General features: G+C 44.0%; 1 protein-coding gene across 4 annotated transcripts; it reads left to right on the top strand.

The window, feature by feature from the left end:
- The first annotated feature begins 12,349 nt into the window (after positions 1-12,349).
- LOC140460429 (heparan sulfate glucosamine 3-O-sulfotransferase 1-like) lies at positions 12,350-18,477 on the top strand. Of its 4 annotated transcripts, none has more exons than XM_072554996.1 (2): positions 12,350-12,692; positions 16,615-18,477. In XM_072554996.1, exons 1-2 carry the CDS (start codon positions 12,688-12,690, stop codon positions 17,666-17,668), a joined length of 1,059 nt encoding a protein of 352 aa, XP_072411097.1. In that variant the 5' UTR covers positions 12,350-12,687; the 3' UTR covers positions 17,669-18,477. The 4 variants fall into 4 exon arrangements, with proteins under 4 accessions (XP_072411097.1, XP_072411167.1, XP_072411294.1 ...); XM_072555066.1 differs by lacking the exon at positions 12,350-12,692 and adding an exon at positions 12,704-13,825; XM_072555193.1 differs by lacking the exon at positions 12,350-12,692 and adding an exon at positions 14,140-14,466.
- The last annotated feature ends 2,995 nt before the right edge of the window (positions 18,478-21,472 follow it).

The raw sequence follows: 21,472 nt of genomic DNA, 5'->3' as shown, positions 1-21,472 counted from the left end.
TCACAAAAGAGGGACGGCAATGGTGAGGAGGGGCTCCTCTAATCTCACAATGGTACTCTCCTTAAACTCCTCACTCACTTTGAATCTAACACCATGAAAGAACCAACCTGGGATGGTGGAGCAGCAAGTAATTAGGAAAGTGGAAATTTGAGGGAGTCACCAGGGGGAGCATGTGCTAGGATGCAGAGGGCAGGGACAGAGAGCCAAAATATCCAGCGGCTGGGAGAGCAAAGTGGACGGAGGCAGCTGCAAGGGCTCTGGAGAAGGGTAAGAAGGTGGCCTGAGGGGTATGTTGGGCAAGTTGGAAGGTGGGAAGGAGGTTACAAGGTGGGGTACAAAGGTGGAGGTAGAAGAGGGATTGAGTTAAAGAAACACTAGAATAGAGATCTGACAGAGAAGGAGGCTGCAAGAGGGGCTATCAGTAAATGAAACCCTGTAAGAGAGGTGTTGGGGAGGAGGCTGCAATAGCAGTTTAGAAGTCTGCAAGGGAGGCATTGGGGAAGAGGGAGGTTACAAGAGGCGCATGGGGAGGGGAAGCATTGTATCTTTTTTTCCATTAATGGGATGTGGGTCTTGCTGCCAAGGCCAGCATTTGTTGCCCAGCCATGGTTGCCCTTCAGAACGTGGCATTGAGAGCTGTCTGCTGGAACTGCTGCAATGCACATGGTGTGGGTACACTCACAGTTATATTAAGGAGAAAATTCCAAGTCTTTGAGGCAGTAATACTGAAGGGATGATGATATATTTCCAAAAAAGGATGCACAGTGGCATGGAGGGACCTTGCAGATGATGGTGTTGACAAGGTATCTGGTGTCTTTGTCATTCTAGATGATTGCGGTCATGGGTTTGGAAGGTTCTGCCTTAGTGAATTTCTGCTGTGCATTTTACATGGGTGTGAGATGGATGCCTAAAAGAGAGAACAACTTTAAACCTGTCAACAAAGGAATACTCAGCTAACCAGGATCCACGAATAATTGAAATGATTCCTTGCAAATAAATGTGAAATATCTAATTTAAGGTTAACCTCAGGAGCTGCTATGCTTGGGAAATGTTAAAGATCTTAAATGAATGAACACTATCAATTCTTAAATATAAATCTCAGATTAAGATCTGAGATGTAGTAAATAAGGTTGTAACCATGGTCTAGGTGGATCAAATATCTCACAGAGAACATTTCACAGACAATGATCATTGTTTCATAAGGTTTAGTGTGGCTATGGAAATAAGCAAGGAACAATCTACAGTATGAATAGTTAATTGAGGGAAATCCAACATCAATGGCATAAGAATGGAAATGGGCCAAATACAATCGAATCAAAGGTTGGTAGGCAATAAAATAACTGTACAGTTGGCTGTTCAAGGTATTTTTCCTTGAAAGGAAAAGGTAGGGCAAATAATTCAGAGCTCCTGGGCTGATTAAAGTAATAGATAACAAAACGGAAAAGAAAAGGTGTGCTGAAGGCAGATGTCAGGTGGATGATACAAACTCAGCGAAAAATGCAGATACTAGAAGCTAAAAAGAAATATAAAAGGATACTGGTGGAAAACATGAAGGGGAATCTCAAAGGCTTCCATAGGTCAAGAAATAGTAAAACAATATCAAAAGAAGAAGTGACCTCAATTAAGAACTAAAAGGGGAACTTATACATAGAGCAGAAAACATCGCTGATGTAGTACATAACTATTTTGTATCTATCTTTACCAAGACAGCGTTGCACAGATAATGGCGAAAGAGGAGACAGTGCAGGCACTGGAAGAGTGTATTTCTTTTTGTGCAAATAATTCTATTCCTTATTACCACCACCAGGAAAAACACCCATATGGCCAGGGAACCAGTAACAAGCAAATCCCGATGGAGACAATGCTTATGTGAAAAAAAGGTGAAGGGAGATGTTAGGGATTAAATAAAAATAGAAATAGAGGGGGAAATAAAACACTCCACCCTCCACAGTGCGCACTTCTCCTTAAAGGCATCATGATCATTGGTTATCACCACGTGCTCACTCTCCAAAGACACCCGGGTTCAAACATAGCTGCAGAACAGGGGCAGGTAGTCCACTGAAATGACTCCCTCTGCCACTGCCAGACTAGAATACTTTAATATTGATGAGGAAGTAGTTTTGGAAAGGCTACCTGTACTGAAAGTTGATAAGAACACAAGACCAGGTGAGGTGTAACCATGTATATTGAGGGAAGCAAGAGTGCAAATTATAAAGACACTGGCTGTAATACTCCAGTCTTACTTTGATCCTTATTATTTGTGATATGTTTCAAAACTCCCAGATGATACAAAACTTGGAAGCATTGTAAACTGTGGGAAGGTTGTACAGCATTTCAACTGGATTTAGCTAGTTCAACGAAATGGACAGACAAGTGCCCGGTGAAACTCAATATAGCGAAGTGTAAACTGATTCATTTTGGAGGAAGACAAACAATTCTAAAGGAGGTACAGTAGTAAAGCAATGAGGATGTTATATATGCATGTCACTGAAGTGTAAGGACAGGTTGAGTTGTTAATAAAGCTGACAGAATCCTACTCTTTATTCTTAGGAGGATAGAATATGAAAGAAAAGTTGTTATGTTAAACTTATACAAACACACTTCTGGCTTCAACTGGAGGACTGCGTCCAGTGTTAGCACTGAAATTTAGGACGTGTATGAAGGCATCACAGACAGCATGGAAAGATGCACAAGAATGCTTCCAAGGAGGAGGAACTTCAGTTACGTGGATGGAATGGAGAAGTTGGTACTCCTTTCCCTGGAGTACAGAAGATTTAGAGGAGATTAGAGCTATAGGGAGAGATTGAATAGGCTAGGGCTGTTTTCCCTGGAGCGTCGGAGGCTAGGGATGACCTTATAGAAGTTTATAAAATCATGAGGGGCATGGATAGGATAAATAGACAATGTCTTTTACTTGGAGTGGGGGAGTCCAGAACTAGAGGGCATAGGTTTAGGGTGAGAGGGGAACGATATAAAAAAGACCCACGGGGTAACGCTTTCACGCAGAAGGTGGTACTGAGAGCTGCCACAGGAAGTGGTGGAGGCTGGTACAATTGCAACATTTAAAAGGTATCTGGATGGGTATATGAATAGGAACGGTTTGGAGGGATATGGGCCAGGTGCTGGCAGGTGGGACTAGATTGGGTTGGGATATCTGGTCGGCATGAACGGTTGGACCGAAGGGTCTGTTTCCGAGCTGTACATCTCTATGACTCTATGACTGGCCAGAATAGATAGGGAAAAGCCTGTTCCTATTGGTGGAAGGATCAAGAGCATGAGGACCCAGCTTGAAGGTAATTGGCAAAAGAATCAATGGTGACATGAGGAGAAATAGGAACATAAGACACAGAAGCAGAAATTAGGCCATTCAAACCATAGATTTCCTCAGGCAGTGAGTGGTTACAATCTGGAGTGCTGCCTGAGCATGTGGTGGAAGTAATATAAATTGCAGCATTTAGAAAGAAATTCAATTCTTGTGTAAAAATGAAGAAAGTGCAGTGTTATGGGGAGAAAGGATATCAGGTACATTGCTTATACCGAGAGCCAAAACAGACACATTGGGCCAAAATGGCCTCCTTCTGCACTGTAACAACCTTGCGACAGCTAGAGAACCATCACTGTTTGAGCACAAAGAATAGTTTTTGAATAATAAGTTTATCAAATATTTGTCCCCACCATTTTGCCAAACCTAAGGAATTCCCACCATCTCATTTACCCCTCCCATTGCCATCTCCTCCGTCTCATGGCATCCCCACTGCACTCCTATGCTATTACTTATGGACTGAATCTCTCTAACTGGGATAACTTTATTGATGGGCTTCCCTGGTCTTCCGTCAACGTTCCCAATACCGTCTTAGTTTGTGCTGGGTACATCTAAGAAATTAACCTAGCAACCAATGAGCATCTTAAACCCATCAAACACAACAATCCAGACAGATAAAAAGTCAAGTGGTAATATAATTAATTTGGAACATACAGCAGTTTCTATTTTAAACATTTTTTTATCATAGTTTACAATGCAAGCACAACATTGCTTTCAGTACTGCAAACTCCTTATGTTGACTTATAAACATGAACTATATGTTCAATGTTCTGAAACACCATGGAAGATGGTGGAATATGAAGTTATATTTCAATAAATAAGCATTGGCCTGAAAACTCACAAGTAAACCCAAATAGAGTTATAAGCTGAGTTATGATGAAATATAAATTTCATACTGTACTGACCTGCAAAGCTTGATGCGCTATCCCTGAGTTGCTTTGTGGCTCGAAAAAAACTCTGCTGTGACAATGTATTTTGTTATCGCAAGTCTTTCACAGTTTCTCCCTTTATAGGTTTTTCCTGGTACTGTATTTGCCCTCATTCCCTCTCTGAACTCTTCCTGTCTAGGAGATCAACTTCCAGCTCCCACTAATCTGCTGGCCACCCAACTTCCATACCTGGCTCCATGTTCATCAATACAGTTAACAGTTCTCTCTTTTCAACTGCTGTCTGTAACTCCCTCAAACCAGCTGTCATCAAACCTCCTCTCAAACAGGCAATGCTTCGTCCTTCCAATGTTACAAACAACCATCCTATCTCCAACATTCTTTCCCATCCCAAAATCATTGAATGTGCAGCTACTCTCTTACACATTAACAGCACAGAGGTGGAACGAGTGGAGAGTGCCAAGCTGCTGGGAGTGGTCATCAACAAAAACTTTCTTGGACTCCTCATGTGGACACACTGGTTACAAAGCCCCAACAATGTCTCTTCTTCCTCAGGCAGCTAAGGAAATTTGGCATGACAGCAAATACCCTTGCCAACTTGCGCTATCGAGAGTATTCTGTCTCGATGTATCACTACCTGGTATGGCAACTGTACCATTCAAGATTGGAGATGGTTACAGAGAATGGTGAACTCGGCCCGGACAATCTCAAAGGCCAATGTCCCATCTATAGAATCCACCTACCAGACCCACTGTCAAGGAAGGGCCACCAGCATTCTCAAAGATCCATCCCACCCTGGCAATGTTTTTCTACAACCTCTACCATCGGGGAGAAGGTACAGAAGCCTGAACGTACGCACCAGCCAGTTTCGCAACAGCTTCTACTCTACGGTTGTTAGAATACTGAATGAACTCACAAACTTTGAGCATTCATATGTACCTGTGTTTTGGTTTTTGCTGCTGTTTACCTATTATTTACTGACTTTGGGGTGGCATGGTGGCTCAGTGGATAGCATTGCTGCCTCACAGCACCAGGGTCACAGGTTCAATTCCAGCCTTGGGTGACTGTCTGTGTGGAGTTTGCACATTCTCCCAGTGTCTGTGTGGGTTTGCTCCAGTTTCCTCCTACAGTCTAAAGCTGTGCAGGGCAGGTGAATTGGCCATGCTAAAATTGCCCATAGCGTTAGGTGCATTAGTCAGAGGGAAATGGGTCTGGGAGGGTTACTCTTCGGAGGGTCGGTGTGGACTTGTTCGGCTGGAGGGAATCTAATCTATGCTACTCAACTATGTGATCTGCTCACAAGACAAAGCTTTTTACTGTGCCTCGGTACATGTGACAATAAATTCAATTCAATTCAATTCCCAAATACATAAACATCTTTCCCAGAATTCCAAGTTTAGATCATTCCTGTCAGATTTCTACCCCTATCACAGGGCCATATTGCTTCTTTCAAATCAAAATCACAGATGATACAAATGAAGGAGGCCCTTTGGCCCATTGTGTCTCTGTTGGTTTTCCATATGAGCATTTCACCTTGTGTCGCTTTCCCTACACGACTGACACAAAGGAGACGATCCATCTCACCTTTTCAATACCAATCCTCCAATGCCTCTCCACCATTGTTCAGCTGACTTGAACTGCACTCACTTGATTCCATTTTATCAATCCAACTGTAGCCAGAGAATTGTCTGCAATGCTGCTCTTCCCATTTCTGCATTGCCTTTCCCTGGTGTCCGGCAAGGATTTCTCCTTGGTCTCTTCCTTTTCTCATCTACATGCTGTCTTTCACAACATTATCCAAAAAAAGTGCCAGTTTCCATATGGTTGCTGGTGACACCCACTCTCTACCTCACTGCCACACATCACTGTCACTAAATGGTCAGACTGTTTGTACAATATGTTTCTCCAATATGTCCAATGACCATTAATTCTTTAATTAAATATTTTGAACACCAGAGACACTTGTGTTCAATCTCCCAACCCAAATTCTGTCCCTGAACACTGAAACTGTGTGTCTTCCCAGCTGCTGTTTTAGGCTGAACCAGATGGTGCACAACATTGGTATAATTGGCGACCCTGAGATTAACTTCCAACTGAATATCTACAAAGTCAGTAACAACACCAATTTCCATCAATGTAACGTTGCCCAACTCCTCCTGACTCAGTTCATCTACCTTTGAAACATTCACTCATGCCTTTGATACCATTAGGGTTGATGAATCTAATGTACTCCTGACTAGTTTGCTAGGGTCTACCTTCCTCAAATTTTACATCATCTGCTGCCCACATCCTAAAGCACATGAAAATCCATTCAACCATCACTCCTTTGCTTGCTGGCCGATATTGGCTGCCACTTAAATGATGCCTCAATTTTAAAATTCTTATCCTTATTTTCAAATTACTCCATATTCTGACCCCTCCCTATCTCTAGCCTCCTCCAGGCTGACAATTCTCTGATGTACCTGTGCTCTTTCAATTCTGGAAAAAGGAACACCCTAATTTTATTTACTCTGCCACTGGTTGCTCTGCCTACAGCTGCTAAAACCCACACTACACCAGAATGTAGTCCAGCAGGTTTATTGTCCACCCCAGCTCAACCGCTAAGGCCTTGATTTCTGGAATTCTCTCCTTAAAACCTTTGTATTTCTCCTGTCCTCCTTCTTCCATTAAGATGCTGTTTGCAACCTCCCTCTTTGGCGAACATTTTGGTCATTTGTCCTCACATCTCCTTACATGGCTCAGTGTAAAATATTTGTTTCATACCACCCAGATAAAGCACCATAAGTCAATTTACCATATTAAAGGCACTATCAAAATGCAAGTTTTTGTTGCTCCCTAAGAGGTACTATTTTTGTGCTCCGAGGACTGACAGCAGAGCTATTCCAAGACCAGTGCTCCTGCTGGCTTACTTCGAGGTGAACAAGAATAAGCCTGCTGTTTTGCCTCTCAATTCCCCTTCCTAGCTGCTCAGTGCCTTGCGTCATGATGCAGCAGAAACTGAGAACTCCTCATGTGAAGACTCACAAACATGAACTCCTGTTTTCTGCTTCTCACTTTGTGGTGCTCTACAGCACTCCACCATCTGTTCTATATCACAGGTGGAGGCGTTCTGTGGATTGCATGCTAGTAGTTGTTGTTACACAATGATTCTGGAAGGAAACTGATGACTGAATTTACAGGCAGAAATCTTCACCATGCAATCATTTTTTTCTCATAATAGGTAATTCATTAGTGGCCAAACATACGGTAGATCGTCCAATGACAAAAAGTTGAACAGTCCATGCTTTTATTCACTGGAGTTTAAATGAGTATGAGGTAACTTGACTGAAACATGTGAGATACCAAGGGATCATGAGAGGGTAAATGTGGTTCCACATCAGGAGCAATCCAGAGCTAATTTGTTTGTGTTTAAACATACTATTTATGACAGAGATAAGGAGAATCTTTTTTTTATCATTGGCAGTTGTGAGTCTTTTGAATTCTCTTCCTCAAAAGGCAGTGGAAGCAGAATCCTAAGGCAAGGTTACATTGCAATGGGTATCTACCTGTCATCACATTCAGATTATAACTAAAGGATTGATCCTAGTAACAGTCTCATAGATATCATAGTGTTGGAGTAAGAAGAAAAGGGAGGACTCAATAAATGTCAGGACATGACGAAGCTCAGAGGAACACGGGGATCTTGTGGCACTTGTCCACAAATCCCTGAAGGTGGCAAGGCAGGTTAATTTGGTCGTTAAGAAGGCATACGGAATGCTTGTTTTTATCAGTCAAGGCATAAATTAAAAGAGCAAGAAGGTCATGTTCGAGTTATACAGAACTTTGGTTAGATCACAGCTGGAGTACAGTGAGCAATCTGGTCATGCACTACAGGAAGGATGTGATTGACTGGACAGGATGCGAAAGAGATTAACCAGGATGTTGCCTGGGATGGAGTGATTTAGCTATGGAGTGGACTGGACAAGCTTGGGTTGCTTTCTTTGGAACAGAGAGGTTGAAGGGAGACATGACAAAGGTGTATACTTTTAAGAGGGGCATGGACAGGGTGGATAGACAGCAGCTGTTCCTCTTAGTGGAAGGATCAATAACAAAGGGACACACTTTTAAGGTGGACAGCACGGTGGCACAGTGGTTAGCACTGCTGCCTCACAGCGCCGGAGACCCGGGTTCAATTCCCGCCTCAGGCGACTGACTGTGTGGAGTTTGCACGTTCTCCCCGTGTCTGCGTGGGTTTCCTCCCACAGTCCAAAGATGTGCAGGTCAGGTGAATTGGCCATGCTAAATTGCCCGTAGTGTTAGGTAAGGTGTAGATGTAGATGTAGGGGTATGGGTGGGTTACGCTTCGGCGGGGCGGTGTGGACTTGTTGGGCCGAAGGGCCTGTTTCCACACTGTAAGTAATCTAATCTAATCTAAAAAAAAAGGAGATTTAGAAGGAATTTGAGGAAAACCTTTTTCACTGAGAGAATCTTCAATGCACTGCCTGGGAGGGTAATTGAGCTGGGAAATTTCAAGGCCTTTAAAAAGTACTTGGATGAGCACTTGAAATGTCATAACATGCAAGGCTTAGTGCTGAAAAGTGGGATTCGTACAGATTTAGTTTTGCTAGTACAAACTCAATGGGCTGACAGGCCTCTTCTGTACAATTCTACGATTCTATAATAATATTATAATGCACAGTCCCTAACTGAGAAATAACAGTTAGGGTGGAGCACCCAAGGACAAGAGATAGGAGTGAATACAAAATATGAATCTTGCCAATGGCACCTTAAAGCATAAAATCCATGCTAACAATTTATTGTCATCTTAACCACAAAGAAAACACACATTTGACACCCCACCAACCTAGATCAGATTCTATGTCATTACTTTTAGTAACTGGCACCTATAGGACCAGGAGTGTGTCATTGATCAAATATTCCAGATGATTAAGAAGTGTACATAACCGCAATGAACCCTGACTGAGTGAAACTTCGGCACACACCAACATCCCTCCAAAAATCTATGTAAAAGCATTAACATGCTTCCTGAAGTCAATGCAAAAACATAGTAAGTAATAGAAACATAATGCAGTAGGTATACACACATGAAAGTGGAGTCGCAGGTAGATAGGATAGTGAAGGCTATTGGTATGCTTTCCTTTATTGGTCAGAGTATTGAGTACAGGAGTTGGGAGATCATGTTGTGGCTGTACAGGACATTGGTTAGGCCACTGTTAGAATATTGCATGCAATTCTGGTCTTCTTCCTATCGGAAAGATGTTGTGAAACTTGAAAGGGTTCAGAAAAGATTTACAAGGATGTTGCCAGGGTTGGAGGATCTGAGCTACAGGGAGAGGCTGAACAGGCTGGGGTTGTTTTCTCTTGAGCGTCAGAGGCTGAGGGGTGACCTTATAGAGGTTTACAAAATTATGAGGGGCATGGATAGGATAAATAGACAAAGTCTTTTCCCTGGGGTCAGGGAGTCCAGAACTAGAGGGCATAAGTTTAGGGTGAGAGGGGAAAGATATAAAAGAGACCTAAGGGGCAACTTTTTCACACAGAGGGTGGTACGTGTATGGAATGAGCTGCCAGAGGATGTGGTGGAGGCTAGTACGATTGTAACATTTAAGACGTATTTGGATGGGTATATGAATAGGAAGGGTTTGGTGGGATATGGGCCGGGTTCTGGCAGGTGGGACTAGATTGGGTTGGGATATCTGGTTGGCATGGACGGGTTGGACCGAAGGGTCTGTTTCCATGCTGTACATCTCTATGACTCTATGATCACTGTTACACTTGGACATCCTGGTATTTGAATTCTGTTTTCTGGTTCATCAAGAGTGCTGGTTGATGAGGTGCCAGTTAAAACAAAATTTTCTGTATTTCAGTGTTTCATTTTTGCTTGGATGTTTGTGAATCATTGAATGCCTCTTCCTCCAAGTGGATGCTGAATGTTCAAATATTTTTATGGCAGAGGTAGATAAGATTCTCGATATCAAGGAGATGAAAGAGTATCGGAGATGCAGAGGAATGTCGAGTTGAGGTTAAAATCAAATCAGACATGATCTCATTGAAAGATGAAGCAGGTTTGAAGGATCAAGTGCATACATGATTCCTTGTTTGTACATTTGGATGATGTTTGTGCTCACGTTCAAGGATATTATTTTGATTTAGTACAGCCTTGATATGCAGCAGTATTTTCCTTTCACTGTTAAAATTAACTGTGACCAGTTTCTGTTGAGGGGTAACTGCTCCATTCCTCACACCAACAAATGGCAATTTTAATTGCTAATATTAGCTGCTGGGGATGTTCCATTCAAAAGGTACCTGGTGACACCTAAGTTAAATGATTGCATTTGGAATTTGAAAAATTAATTTTATTGTAATTCAGTCTAAATTGGTGCAAACCATTTGGTAACATTATGCTCCTCTAAGTCAGCCTTCAGTACCAGAAGACAGAGCATGCTTTGACTTTTGACCCTTAGTCTGTTCAACTTAAGGTCAACTGTTGCATATGTCTAAAATAGAGAGATTCTCATTGTGTAACATTCAACAAAACAGCAAAGTATTTTTGATATGCAGGTTTGTGCTTTTGTTACACGTAGACTTCAGCATAAATTTTCCCTAAATCTGTCTCAAAACAAATCTCAAAGCAGCAGCCTCCACTGCACCAGTGAGAACTTTTTCATTTTACACACCTGTCATTCTTATGACTTTGGACAAACACCATTGTTAATGCAGTCAGTTTGTAGCAAAGGATTGGCACTATTTAACCATGAAATGATATCCATTAGAAACCAAGTTAAAACTATCAAAAATTCATTCCACAAATGCATAACTTCAGTTACAATGTTCTACTTACAACCAATGGGCAGAAGAGGTTTTCATCAGACTAGTGTGAGCTGCATTAAAACTCAACTCCAGCGATGAAGTGATATTATGTTAATTCATTCAACAAAGTGCTTGACGAAAATACCCAAAGTGGACACTTTGATGATCATTTACAGGTGCATGTCCTGTAAGGATTTCAGGGCTGTCATTTCATTTCAGGAATATTTTTACACTTCATATTGTATTTAATGCAATATTGGCAAAGCAGTCATTGTCTCAATTTCTTAGTTGCCGTGAGTAACAGACTCAGGTGTGTTAGGGGGCAGGAGGCAGTGTCCCACTCCAGAAAGAGGAAGATCAGTGAAACAGTTTTTTTTTCCCAATTTGGCAGTATGGTCATTTTCCAGAACCAAGCTACAAATTGTCAAATATATTGAACTCAGATACACAACTTACAATAGTGGGACTGGAATTCTTAACCACTGCTGTGCAAGTTCCATAGATTAAATGGTGAGTCATTTCATCCTGATGATTTACGTGATGTAAACATCATGCTGTGTTTCTAGTTGCTTGTATGTTGCTTTAATACCCTGCTGGTATTGCTGGCTTATGCAGCGACCTCACAGAGCAGCAGTCCATTTTAAATTGTGACTTACTGGTGAGTATCTTGACACTCTAACAAGTTTAATTTCATGTTTCTGCTGAATGCAGGGGCCATTATGTGGGAGTTGGTGACCACAGCACAACCTGAAACACAACATTAAATCAGCCCATCACACATCAACGTTCCACAATAACATTGCTACATAATGATTAATCCTCAAAGTAACTTTTAAGCTTTTTCCTCTTACATTTGCAGTTACAAACATTACAGTATTATTGCTTCCCATTATAACGTAGAACAAGTTTCTGACCAGCAGCTCAGCTTACCCAAGGAAACAGATACTTCCCTAGAAGTTCAACAATAGTTCACTTAACCTGTTTCCTGGATTGAAAGAGCTGTCCGCTCTTTGAGGTTATAAAATTCTTAAGGGACTTTGAGAGGATGGAAGCTGGGAGGATGTTTGTCAGGGTCAGTACGTCTAGAACTGGGGTTACAGAATGAATGGCAGCTCCGCTATTTAGAACGGACGAGAAATTCTTTCACTGAAAGGCTTATGAATATATGGAATTCAAAACGTCGTGTATGTGTGAGCACTCAGTCGCTGAGTGTATTCATGGCTGAGACTGAGATCATAGATAGTTCAGGGGTCGAGATCGAGGAGGGTAAAGCGGTGGGTGGAGTTTAAAGTAAACAATCAGCCATGACCTTATTGATTTAACAGAGCAGCCCCATACTGGAGCCCCACGCTCATGCACTGCTCCTCTTCCTGTTCCAATGTGAGGTTTAAACCGAAACTAGAACAAATGCGGCACCTTGCTGCAAAGGCAGGCTCTGTCCGTCAGGAAGAAGCCCGGCGTCGTCATGTTCCCATGCAGACCACTTGTACCTAGTGTTTTAATGCGGGATTCAATGGGCAGGAGCATCTGTTTCCACTCACTTTAAACAAAAAGACCGCGGCCACTTCATAAAGTCCCCGTGGTTTAAACAGGTCGCTGTAGCGCCTTTTCAACCTGCACTCCGACCTCCTCGGAGTTAGCTTTTGGGCAGAGCCCCAGGTCTAACTGATGAGGTAATTTTGCGAGGTGGGGTGGAAGGGGCGTTCGCACTGCCTGGGATCTGGTTAAGTTTCTGACTCTGGGTGTTAGGCCAAGGGCTCGGGTTCCACTTTTGCCGGGATGTGGGATTGAAACCGCTTTATCCCTTGGTCAGAGAAGCATCACGTGTAGAGAAGCTGACAGGCTGATTAAATGCGGGCAGTTCGCTTTGTGGCTCGTTCAGAACAGGAAGCCTCGATCGCTGGCTTTGCCTTTCTGACGGCCCTCTGCATACCCGCACTCAGGAGGTTGAGAAACAGCCCGAAATCTGTTGCTGACCCCCGGTCCCTGTGACCTCTAACTGAGAGTATACTGCTCTGCTTTGGGACGGACCCCGTGATCGGGATGTACGAGAGAAAAGCGGATATCTGAATAGGTAGGGACGGATCCGCAACCCCCCCGCGAAACTCTCCTCTCAGTCTCCTGAGGGAAAAGCCAGAACAATGCAATCACACTCCCTCCTGAACAAAAAAGGATAAAAAGTTACATCCTGATAATGTCAATAGCGCTGCGACTGAGTGTAGCCGCTGTGCAGGTCTGTTTCTCTGAGCTGTCGCCCGCGTTCAGCCACACCGATTCGGGGCTACGGGAAGTCTCCGGTGGATTAGCAATCCCTTTTGAAGATCCGCCACCCGATTCCGCATTCCCAGGCATCGGGTCGTTCCGCTGGGAAACGGAACTCCCGTGCGTTTCGAAGGAAGTCACTCGGCGCAAGCAGCAAGGAGCGGCCGAGTGTGAGTGAGAATGAGGTGGCTGGGCGGTGGGCGGGCAGGCGGCTTTAACCCAGGCTTCGCCAATGAGAGAGCCCAAACGCTGCTGTCAGTCTCACGGCTGAGACCAGATCCCGGACTGTCTTCACAGCAAGCGGTTCCAGTCGATCTTCCGGCTGTGTTTGTGTGTTGTGAGTAGCTGATCGCGCAGCCCCAGCCTCCAAAGGCAGAGAGAGAGAGAGAGAGAGAGAGAAATAGTCAACAGTCGATTTGAATTTCACAGCAAAGCGAATTAAGCTGACGGGGTATAGCAGCCCTGAGAAGGGAAGGAGTTACCGCTCGCTGCTATGCGAGACTCGTTGCTGAACCGTGGCTTGTGAAGCAGACTTGTGTCACAGGTAATGTTGGAACCCAATTGTACACCTTCTCTTAAGTGTGTGTTTGTGTGTGTTTATTTTTTTCTCTCTATCATTGGTGGGTTTTGTTTCAAGGTGTTGAATATTTTGACCTCAATAGAAAAGGAAACAGCAGATGGTGCCGGATTGCTTCGATTCTGTGATTTATCTGGCTGTGCAAAGTGTAGGTGCTGCTCCTTTAACAATATGTTTTGTTTTGATAAAGAGAAATGATCACTTCGGACTTTGGGCGCTGCTTTTAAATAGCCCAAAACAAAAACTTTAAAACCGAACATGAAATGCCATTTGTTTGGTTGCAAGCTTTAGTCGGTTCTTGTTAACCTTTTCAAATCTGAAGTAGTGTTACTGGGTTAATGTTAAACCACGGGCGAGATCTACAGGGTATGGAAGTGATGTGCAGTGATCGAGACTGAAAGCCTTGGAAATCTCCCACAAATGGGTTCGGGAGGAAAGTAAAGTTGGCGTGTCGCCAGGGACCCTTTGGGAGTTTGCAAGGTGTCTGTGTATGACGCCTGGCGGAAGTTTCGAATATAATTTCTACATTTTTCGAGTCGTATCGTTCGATTCTGCAGTGTGGCTCGTTTCCGGACTCACTCGGTGCATTGGTACAGGTTCACTTTGCGGTAAATACAGAAGTGTTGAAAGAGGAATTTTTGCCGAATCTTAACTCTGAGGCGATTTATGTGTTACACGATTATCAGCAAGCTTGAGTTTACTCGATAATAGCAGCTGAACCTTCGCCGTTCCCTGTGGAAAGGCTTCCCTTTGAACTTTCTCTGTGACTCCTTAACGCCTCGGTACTGTCCCAGCAAGCAGAGCCAGTCTCCTCGCCCTTTGAGTGACCGTTCCCCAGATACTGGGGTTAATGTTATTGTTAACTCGTGACTATTAGGGAGACTGAGAGGGGCTGGCCAATCGCATTTTCTTCCGCGTCCATCAGAACTCTCCCGATTGAAACCGCTTGAGGGGGGAACCGAGCGTCAGTTTTAGCCTGTTCCCGACAACGCCAGAGAGATCAATGAGACGGCGATGGTCTATACTCGGCCATAAGCAACACGCAATAACATCTTATTCTAAACTGTAATGCCTTTCCAGGGCTGTTCCTTGAGATTACTGAATGGCTGGTCTGGGGAGAGACTCACTTGGACTGTATTGTTTTGAGATCGAATCCCCTGCCATCCATCCATTCAAGTGGACACAAAGCAAACGGGGGGAGTGGGGCACCGTCAACTTTATTGAAATTCTATCCTGAAGATTCTCCTGTCATTGGGAAAGGACACGGTGCAATGGAAGTGTTTTGCCCCCTTTCTGACGGTAGTTGTGGATGCTCTAAAATGTACCTTTCTAACAAATGCCCTGTGAGGGAGGTGTGTTCCTGCCAGTCAGCCTTCCCACCCCGCCGCCGCTCATCCAATGGCAAGACGCTCTCTGACTCTTGTGTACCAGAGGCACTTGGATTGCACCTGATGTAAACACGCCATCGCCCGACCCCCTCAGTCTGTTCCCCCCCCCCCCCCCCCCTCCCCACACACCCCCCCCCCCCCCCCCCAGCAAAGCCGACATCTCAGCGTCAGCACACGCCCTGTCCGCTCTGGAGTCCCTCATTGCCAGCACGGCCGCTGTCTGACTTCAGAAAGCCTGGATTTCATTCGGGATGCGGACTCACAGTGGATCGCTCGCCCTGACTGCAGCTCAGCTCAAGACAGACGCGCAGCAGCGAGACACTGGAGAGGTTGGTTGACCTCTATCATCCCCCACCGCCACCCACCCCCGGGATCGAGCGGACCAGAAGCGGAGGAGACAGCGGCTAGCGCCGTGTTCATCTGGGTTGCAGAAATTCCGAATGCTTATTCATCACTCAGTGTTGCTTCACCGCGCTGTATTAAAAAAAAGATAAACTCGATGAACGCGAATGCAATAATACCAAGTGCAGGAAAGGGACCACCTCGCGAGTGCGAAACAAACGCACATACAAAATATCTGTTGGTGGGCGCTTTGCTCTGGGAGTTTGGATGAGGGGGATACTGGAATATTATCACACTTAATCTTGTCGGTTTTTAATCTTTTTTTAAGCGTTGCCTCTTTCAATAGGAACTAATTCGATTCAAACCAGAGAAAAAAAAGACATTTCCTTAAGATGTCTTTTATGTGTGTTCCCTAACCTACCTTCAGAGCGAAATCAAACTGGCTGTTGCTGAACCCCTCCCTGGCCTTATTGTAGAGTAGAATTCGTTCTTACGTTCACTACGAACACAATCGGGAAACGTGCTGATACTAAATTCAATCGGGAAGCAATTCTTGGATTATTAATGCTGGCCAAAGCAAGTCCACACTCCCGACAGGAGAGAGAGAGCCTGTGGAAGCACTTCGCGGACCTCTCAGAACCCAGAAGGACCAGGTCGGTCCCCAGTTCTGGGGAAGGGTATTCCTCCTGCACGCAATGTTGAGGTTTCCCTTGACAGAAGCGAGTCGATGCCTGGTATATCTCCAGCATCTCTACTTTCATTCAGAAGCGTTGTATTTGCAAGTCATAATATTGAGGAGTTTCCCTTTGCTTCATTGCTAAAGGACGCAGTGTGGACTCAGTGGAAGTTAGATACCTGCTTCTGGAGAATGTAAATCAATACGTTTTAAAGGGCACGAACATATTTTGTAAAGAATATTAGCTGCGTTTAGACCATATGGCTAGAAGCTGTAGGCGCCCTTGATTTGTACTGACTAGTGTTGGTGAGACTCATTTAAACACTTTTTTTAATGTATTCTCTCCTCAGTGAGTGTCGGTGCCAGAGAAATCTCAGCATACTCCGAAGAGTCCATGTGGAGTTTACTCCGTACCCCCTCCGCTGGTTTAATAAATCCAGACTGAAGTCTTCCATGATGGCCACTTTATTTCTGGGCCTGTTCCTGTTCCTGCTGCACCCGGTGGCGGTGCCGTCCCGGCCGGCGTTGGACCTGAGCCGGGTGCTGCCGCCTCCCGCCCTGCGGTACCTGCTGCAGGACCGCGCGGGCAGCGGGGAGCTCTTCCGGGAGGCGGTCTTCCCCAACGGGACCATTCAGCGGCTGCCTCAGACCATCATCATCGGAGTGAGGAAGGGGGGGACGCGGGCTCTGCTGGAGATGCTGAACCTTCACCCGGAGGTCAGAGCTGCCGAGACTGAGATCCACTTCTTCGACTGGGAAGGGAACTACGAGAAGGGGCTGCGGTGGTACAGCCGCCAAATGCCCATCTCGTACCCCCACCAGACCACGGTGGAAAAGACACCCGCCTACTTCACCTCGCACAAAGTGCCTGAAAGGATCTACAAAATGAACCAAACTATTCGCCTTCTCCTCATACTGCGGGACCCAACCGAGAGAGTGATATCGGACTACACCCAGGTATTGTTCAACAGGATGCAAAAACACAAGCCCTTCCAGTCAGTGGAGGAGCTGCTGGTCCGAGGGGGGCGCATCAATGTCGACTACAAGGCGATCAACCGCAGCCTGTACTACATCCATATGCAAAACTGGCTGAGGTACTTCCCGCTCAGCCAGATCCACATTGTGGACGGCGACCGGTTGATCAGGGACCCCTTCCCGGAAATGGAGAAAGTGGAGAAATTCTTGAGACTCTCGCCGCGGATTAACAGGTCCAATTTTTACTTCAACAAAACGAAGGGATTTTACTGCCTCCGGGAGGGCGGCAGGGAGAGGTGCTTGCACGAGTCCAAAGGGAGAACGCACCCGCCAGTGGACTCCGCTGTGCTCAACAAGTTACACGGTTTCTTCAGTGAACCCAACCGCAAATTCTTCGACTTGGTTGGCAGAACATTCGACTGGCATTAAATTAATGTCTCTCTTTTCTATAATCCCATTATATACAATGTACAAAGTTATACTGAAATAGTAATTTAAGTGGATTTCCTTAGGACGAGTAACTGTACAATATGACAAGTAGACCAATCTTTATTCAGAGCTAGTTATATTTTTCTACATTGTCGCAAGAATGCTGTAAAGCCCAGCTCCCCGATGTTAGTCCTGTTTGTTTCATTAGTTATGTCACCGAACTGCTACAGAGACAAGGTTGTGTGTAATGAATGGGCGTGGGGGTTGGGGGTGGGTGGGGATGGAGACGGTGAAATCAGTCGGATTTGGCATGTGTTTCGCGGGAAAGAAAAAGTCCGGGACCATGTCGTTTGATGTTGGAATTCAATATATGTATAATTCTTTTTTATATAGTTTTGGAAGAAAATATTCTCTCCCCTCCCCCCCCCAACCCAAACAAGTGCAATATTTTACTGGAATCATGTCATTCACAAGATATTGTACAAACGCTGCTATTGTTAGTGGCATTAAGCACTTCCCACAACTGAAACAATTACAGACACTGCACCGCTGGCAAGCGTTTGATGGGGACACCATCTGACCGAGAGCGCCATTTATATATTTACTACTAATTCCCACAGTACTTCAGTTTTATGTTAGGTTTATTTATTCACGCGGGAGGGCAGTAAAGGTGAACTTTTTTTTATTTGTATTGAGTATCCATGCATTCTTGATCTGGATACTGTCTTTTTTTTTGTAAACTACGAATTTTCGGATAATATTGTACAAACTAGACCGTATGCTATGAAATAAAGAAACAGTGTTTGTAACATGGGTATCTCATCTTTTATTTCCCCTGTAGTATTTTATATTCGTCGTTGACAAACCAACTTGAATTAGAATGGGACGAATCTCAAATAAACCTGAATTTGGAATCACCAACACTTTGCAAGGAAATTGAATTAGAGTCCCGACAGTGTGGAAACAAGCCCTTCAGCCCAACAAGTCCACACCGACCCTCCGACGAGCAACCCACCCAGACCCATTTCCCCAATCTATATTTACCCCTGACTAATGACCTACATGGTGGGCAATTTAGCATGGCCAATCCCCCAACGTGCACATCTTTGGACTGTGGGAGGAAACCCATGCATGACAGGGAGAATGTGCAAACTCCACACAGACAGTTACCCGAGGTTGTGGAATCGAACCCGGGTCCCTCTGAGGCAGCAGTGTTAACTACTGAGCCACCGTGCCGCCCGTGTGAAATAGTTTGTATCCATTCATAAATTCAAGGAAGCAAAGGCCAAATTTTAAGATACTGTTCAAATAGAAACATAGCCCCACTCCACTCATTTTTTGTTGAATCCATTTCTAGTCCGTAACAATTTTCAATTTATAATATTGCCTTCACCTTTAGGTTACAGCCACTTTGAAATATATTCATGTTTTGTGGATAATAATATAGAAACCAAAAGGGGAGAATTAATGCTCACGAAGTTCAGAGACAGATTCTCAGTGTTCACTTCCAGGCTGATATCGGCCTTTACCTAATAGATCTAATTAACCTGTTCTCAAATGATGTGACGTATCTCTGAAGTAGATTGAACTCAAACCCGCGCCTCCATGTCTCAGACTGGGGTCACGATAATTACGCCACAAGACTCGCCTTTGTTGCCTATTCCACATAGTCTTGAACTGAGTTACTTATTAAACCCTTTTGGAGACAATCACACTGTGGGTGCGGAGGTTAGACTCGGTAAAAGGACGTTAGTGAGCCTGACTTTTGAATGGGGGAGTTATGACCAGTCTTTTTAAATTCCAGATTTTAACTTAATTAAAATTCCACAGTTGTCAGGACATGATTTCAAATCCTGGGGCGAGATTTTAACTCACTAAACCCCCTCCATATTCAGGTTCAAAGAGGACCAGGTCTTAACTCTGGAAGGCAATGAGGTTTGCGTGAACTAATATTTCACCCGATCATGTCCCTGGATCATTAGTCTAGGTTTTATGACAGATATTCAGTCATCCCCTCATCACACTTGCCCTTGGAATCTGGAGTTGGTCGCATTTCTCGCCAGTGACTGCAGTGCCTGGGCTGAAAGTGGGATGTCAGCCAAAACATCAGAGTAATTTCACCTGGTACCTGGAAGTAGAACAGTCTGCTTCATTGTAAAGTCTGCTGCAGGTTCATTCGGCAGAAAATAATCCACTCTCTTCCTCTCAACGACGATAGCACTACAATCATAAACTCCATATGAACTGGCAGCAAACCCCGGCCATATGCGTGTCAGCTTTAAATAAGATACAGTGAATCAATCTGCTGATCTGTCGGATACTAAACCACTGGGTGGAGGATTGAATAAGGATTGAAGAGGCGCATTTAAAACAAACCTTTAAAAGTAATCTGCGCCGTAATTTGTCGACATGATTTACAGTAAGCAAAGTGAATGCCTTTCACACTCAGACCGAATTTCACACCGAAATTTCAAATACATGCCGTACCAAATGACGTTTCCCACTCCCGCCCTTTCTCCTTCTCACAATGCGTGGAAGTAGATTGTGGTCAAGATTTGCATGTTGGAAATGTCAACACAAAAACACCAGAAGTCATTCTACTTATCAAAATTCGCGTGCCTTCGCCGCTTGTTGGAACAGCTAATTCCATAGGTGGAACCAACTTTTCCATCGATGACCGGATTCCCAATACATGGAGCAGAGCATTGCCTCAATATATAATCCATTTCTGAATTAAAATCCTCCGATGTGTTGTATAAAGACGGAGATTGAGATATTAAACTTATCTCTAACATTCGTTCTTCATTCGTACTTCAATGTATCAATTGACTGAAGGAAAAAAAATGAAGTTTGACAGCAGGTTCCGCTGTAACAAAATAGTGGACACAAATTACTTTCAAATGTTAAATTCCTATCGCTACTGTATAACTGAAAAGTCTACACTATTGCTTCTTTTTTTTAGTTTTATCTTGTTGGTTGAGATTATTTGGAAACTTAATTCACTGTAAGTGTGCAGTTTTCTGCTTTTGGGAAACACTGGCTTTATGCTTAATACATGTAATGGTCTGTTGCGGCCGGAAGTCATTTTTAGTGGGTTACGTTTTTGAAACTTATAACTACGTAACATAGAATAGTGACGCTTTTGTTAAAAAAAATGGAGGCAGCTGGTCACAATTCAAATTGTAAAGTGGTAGAAACAAAGTCAACATTTCAGGTCGGCACCTTTTCATCCGAACCCTGAGTTCATCGACCGCGAATGTTAACTTGGTTTCTCCTCAGACGCTGTCAGACCTGCCGAGAAATTCCCGCATTTCTCTTTCAGATTTCCAACACTCGCAGAACTGTTGGCAAATTAGAACACGTCTCATTCAGTCAGCGGTGAAATTATTAAACAGCCGTTTAACAGTTGTGAATGGTTAAAGATTCATTCATATCCTGTTTAAGAGCATTGAGATTTCACTGCCTTAAAGAAGCTATATAAATGCAAGTTTCCTTGCACGATCTCTAGAAATGATTTGTCGTTTCCCTTGTTTTAATCCAAATAGCACAATCAAATTTTGTAAGCGACCTTTTGTCCGTGGGAGATTGAAAATAAACAGCTTCAGAAAAGACATTTAGATACTGAAGGTAAAGTCAGCTGTCGACTAAAGTTAATTAATGTTTAACCGCCTGATTGTAATGTCTGGTGTTCACGGCCTGTACAAGTTATACAAGTCAAGCATCTTTTAAATTGTTGATAATTTTCCAACTGGTCATGTGAACTCTGGGAAAGAAAGCTCGCTCGATAGCTGTACAGTTGGCTGT

This window comes from Chiloscyllium punctatum, chromosome 1 (genome assembly GCF_047496795.1).
Source record: "Chiloscyllium punctatum isolate Juve2018m chromosome 1, sChiPun1.3, whole genome shotgun sequence".
Lineage (NCBI taxonomy): Eukaryota > Metazoa > Chordata > Chondrichthyes > Orectolobiformes > Hemiscylliidae > Chiloscyllium > Chiloscyllium punctatum.
Note: the sequence above shows the minus strand (reverse complement) of the source record. Positions and strands in the feature narration are given on the sequence as shown.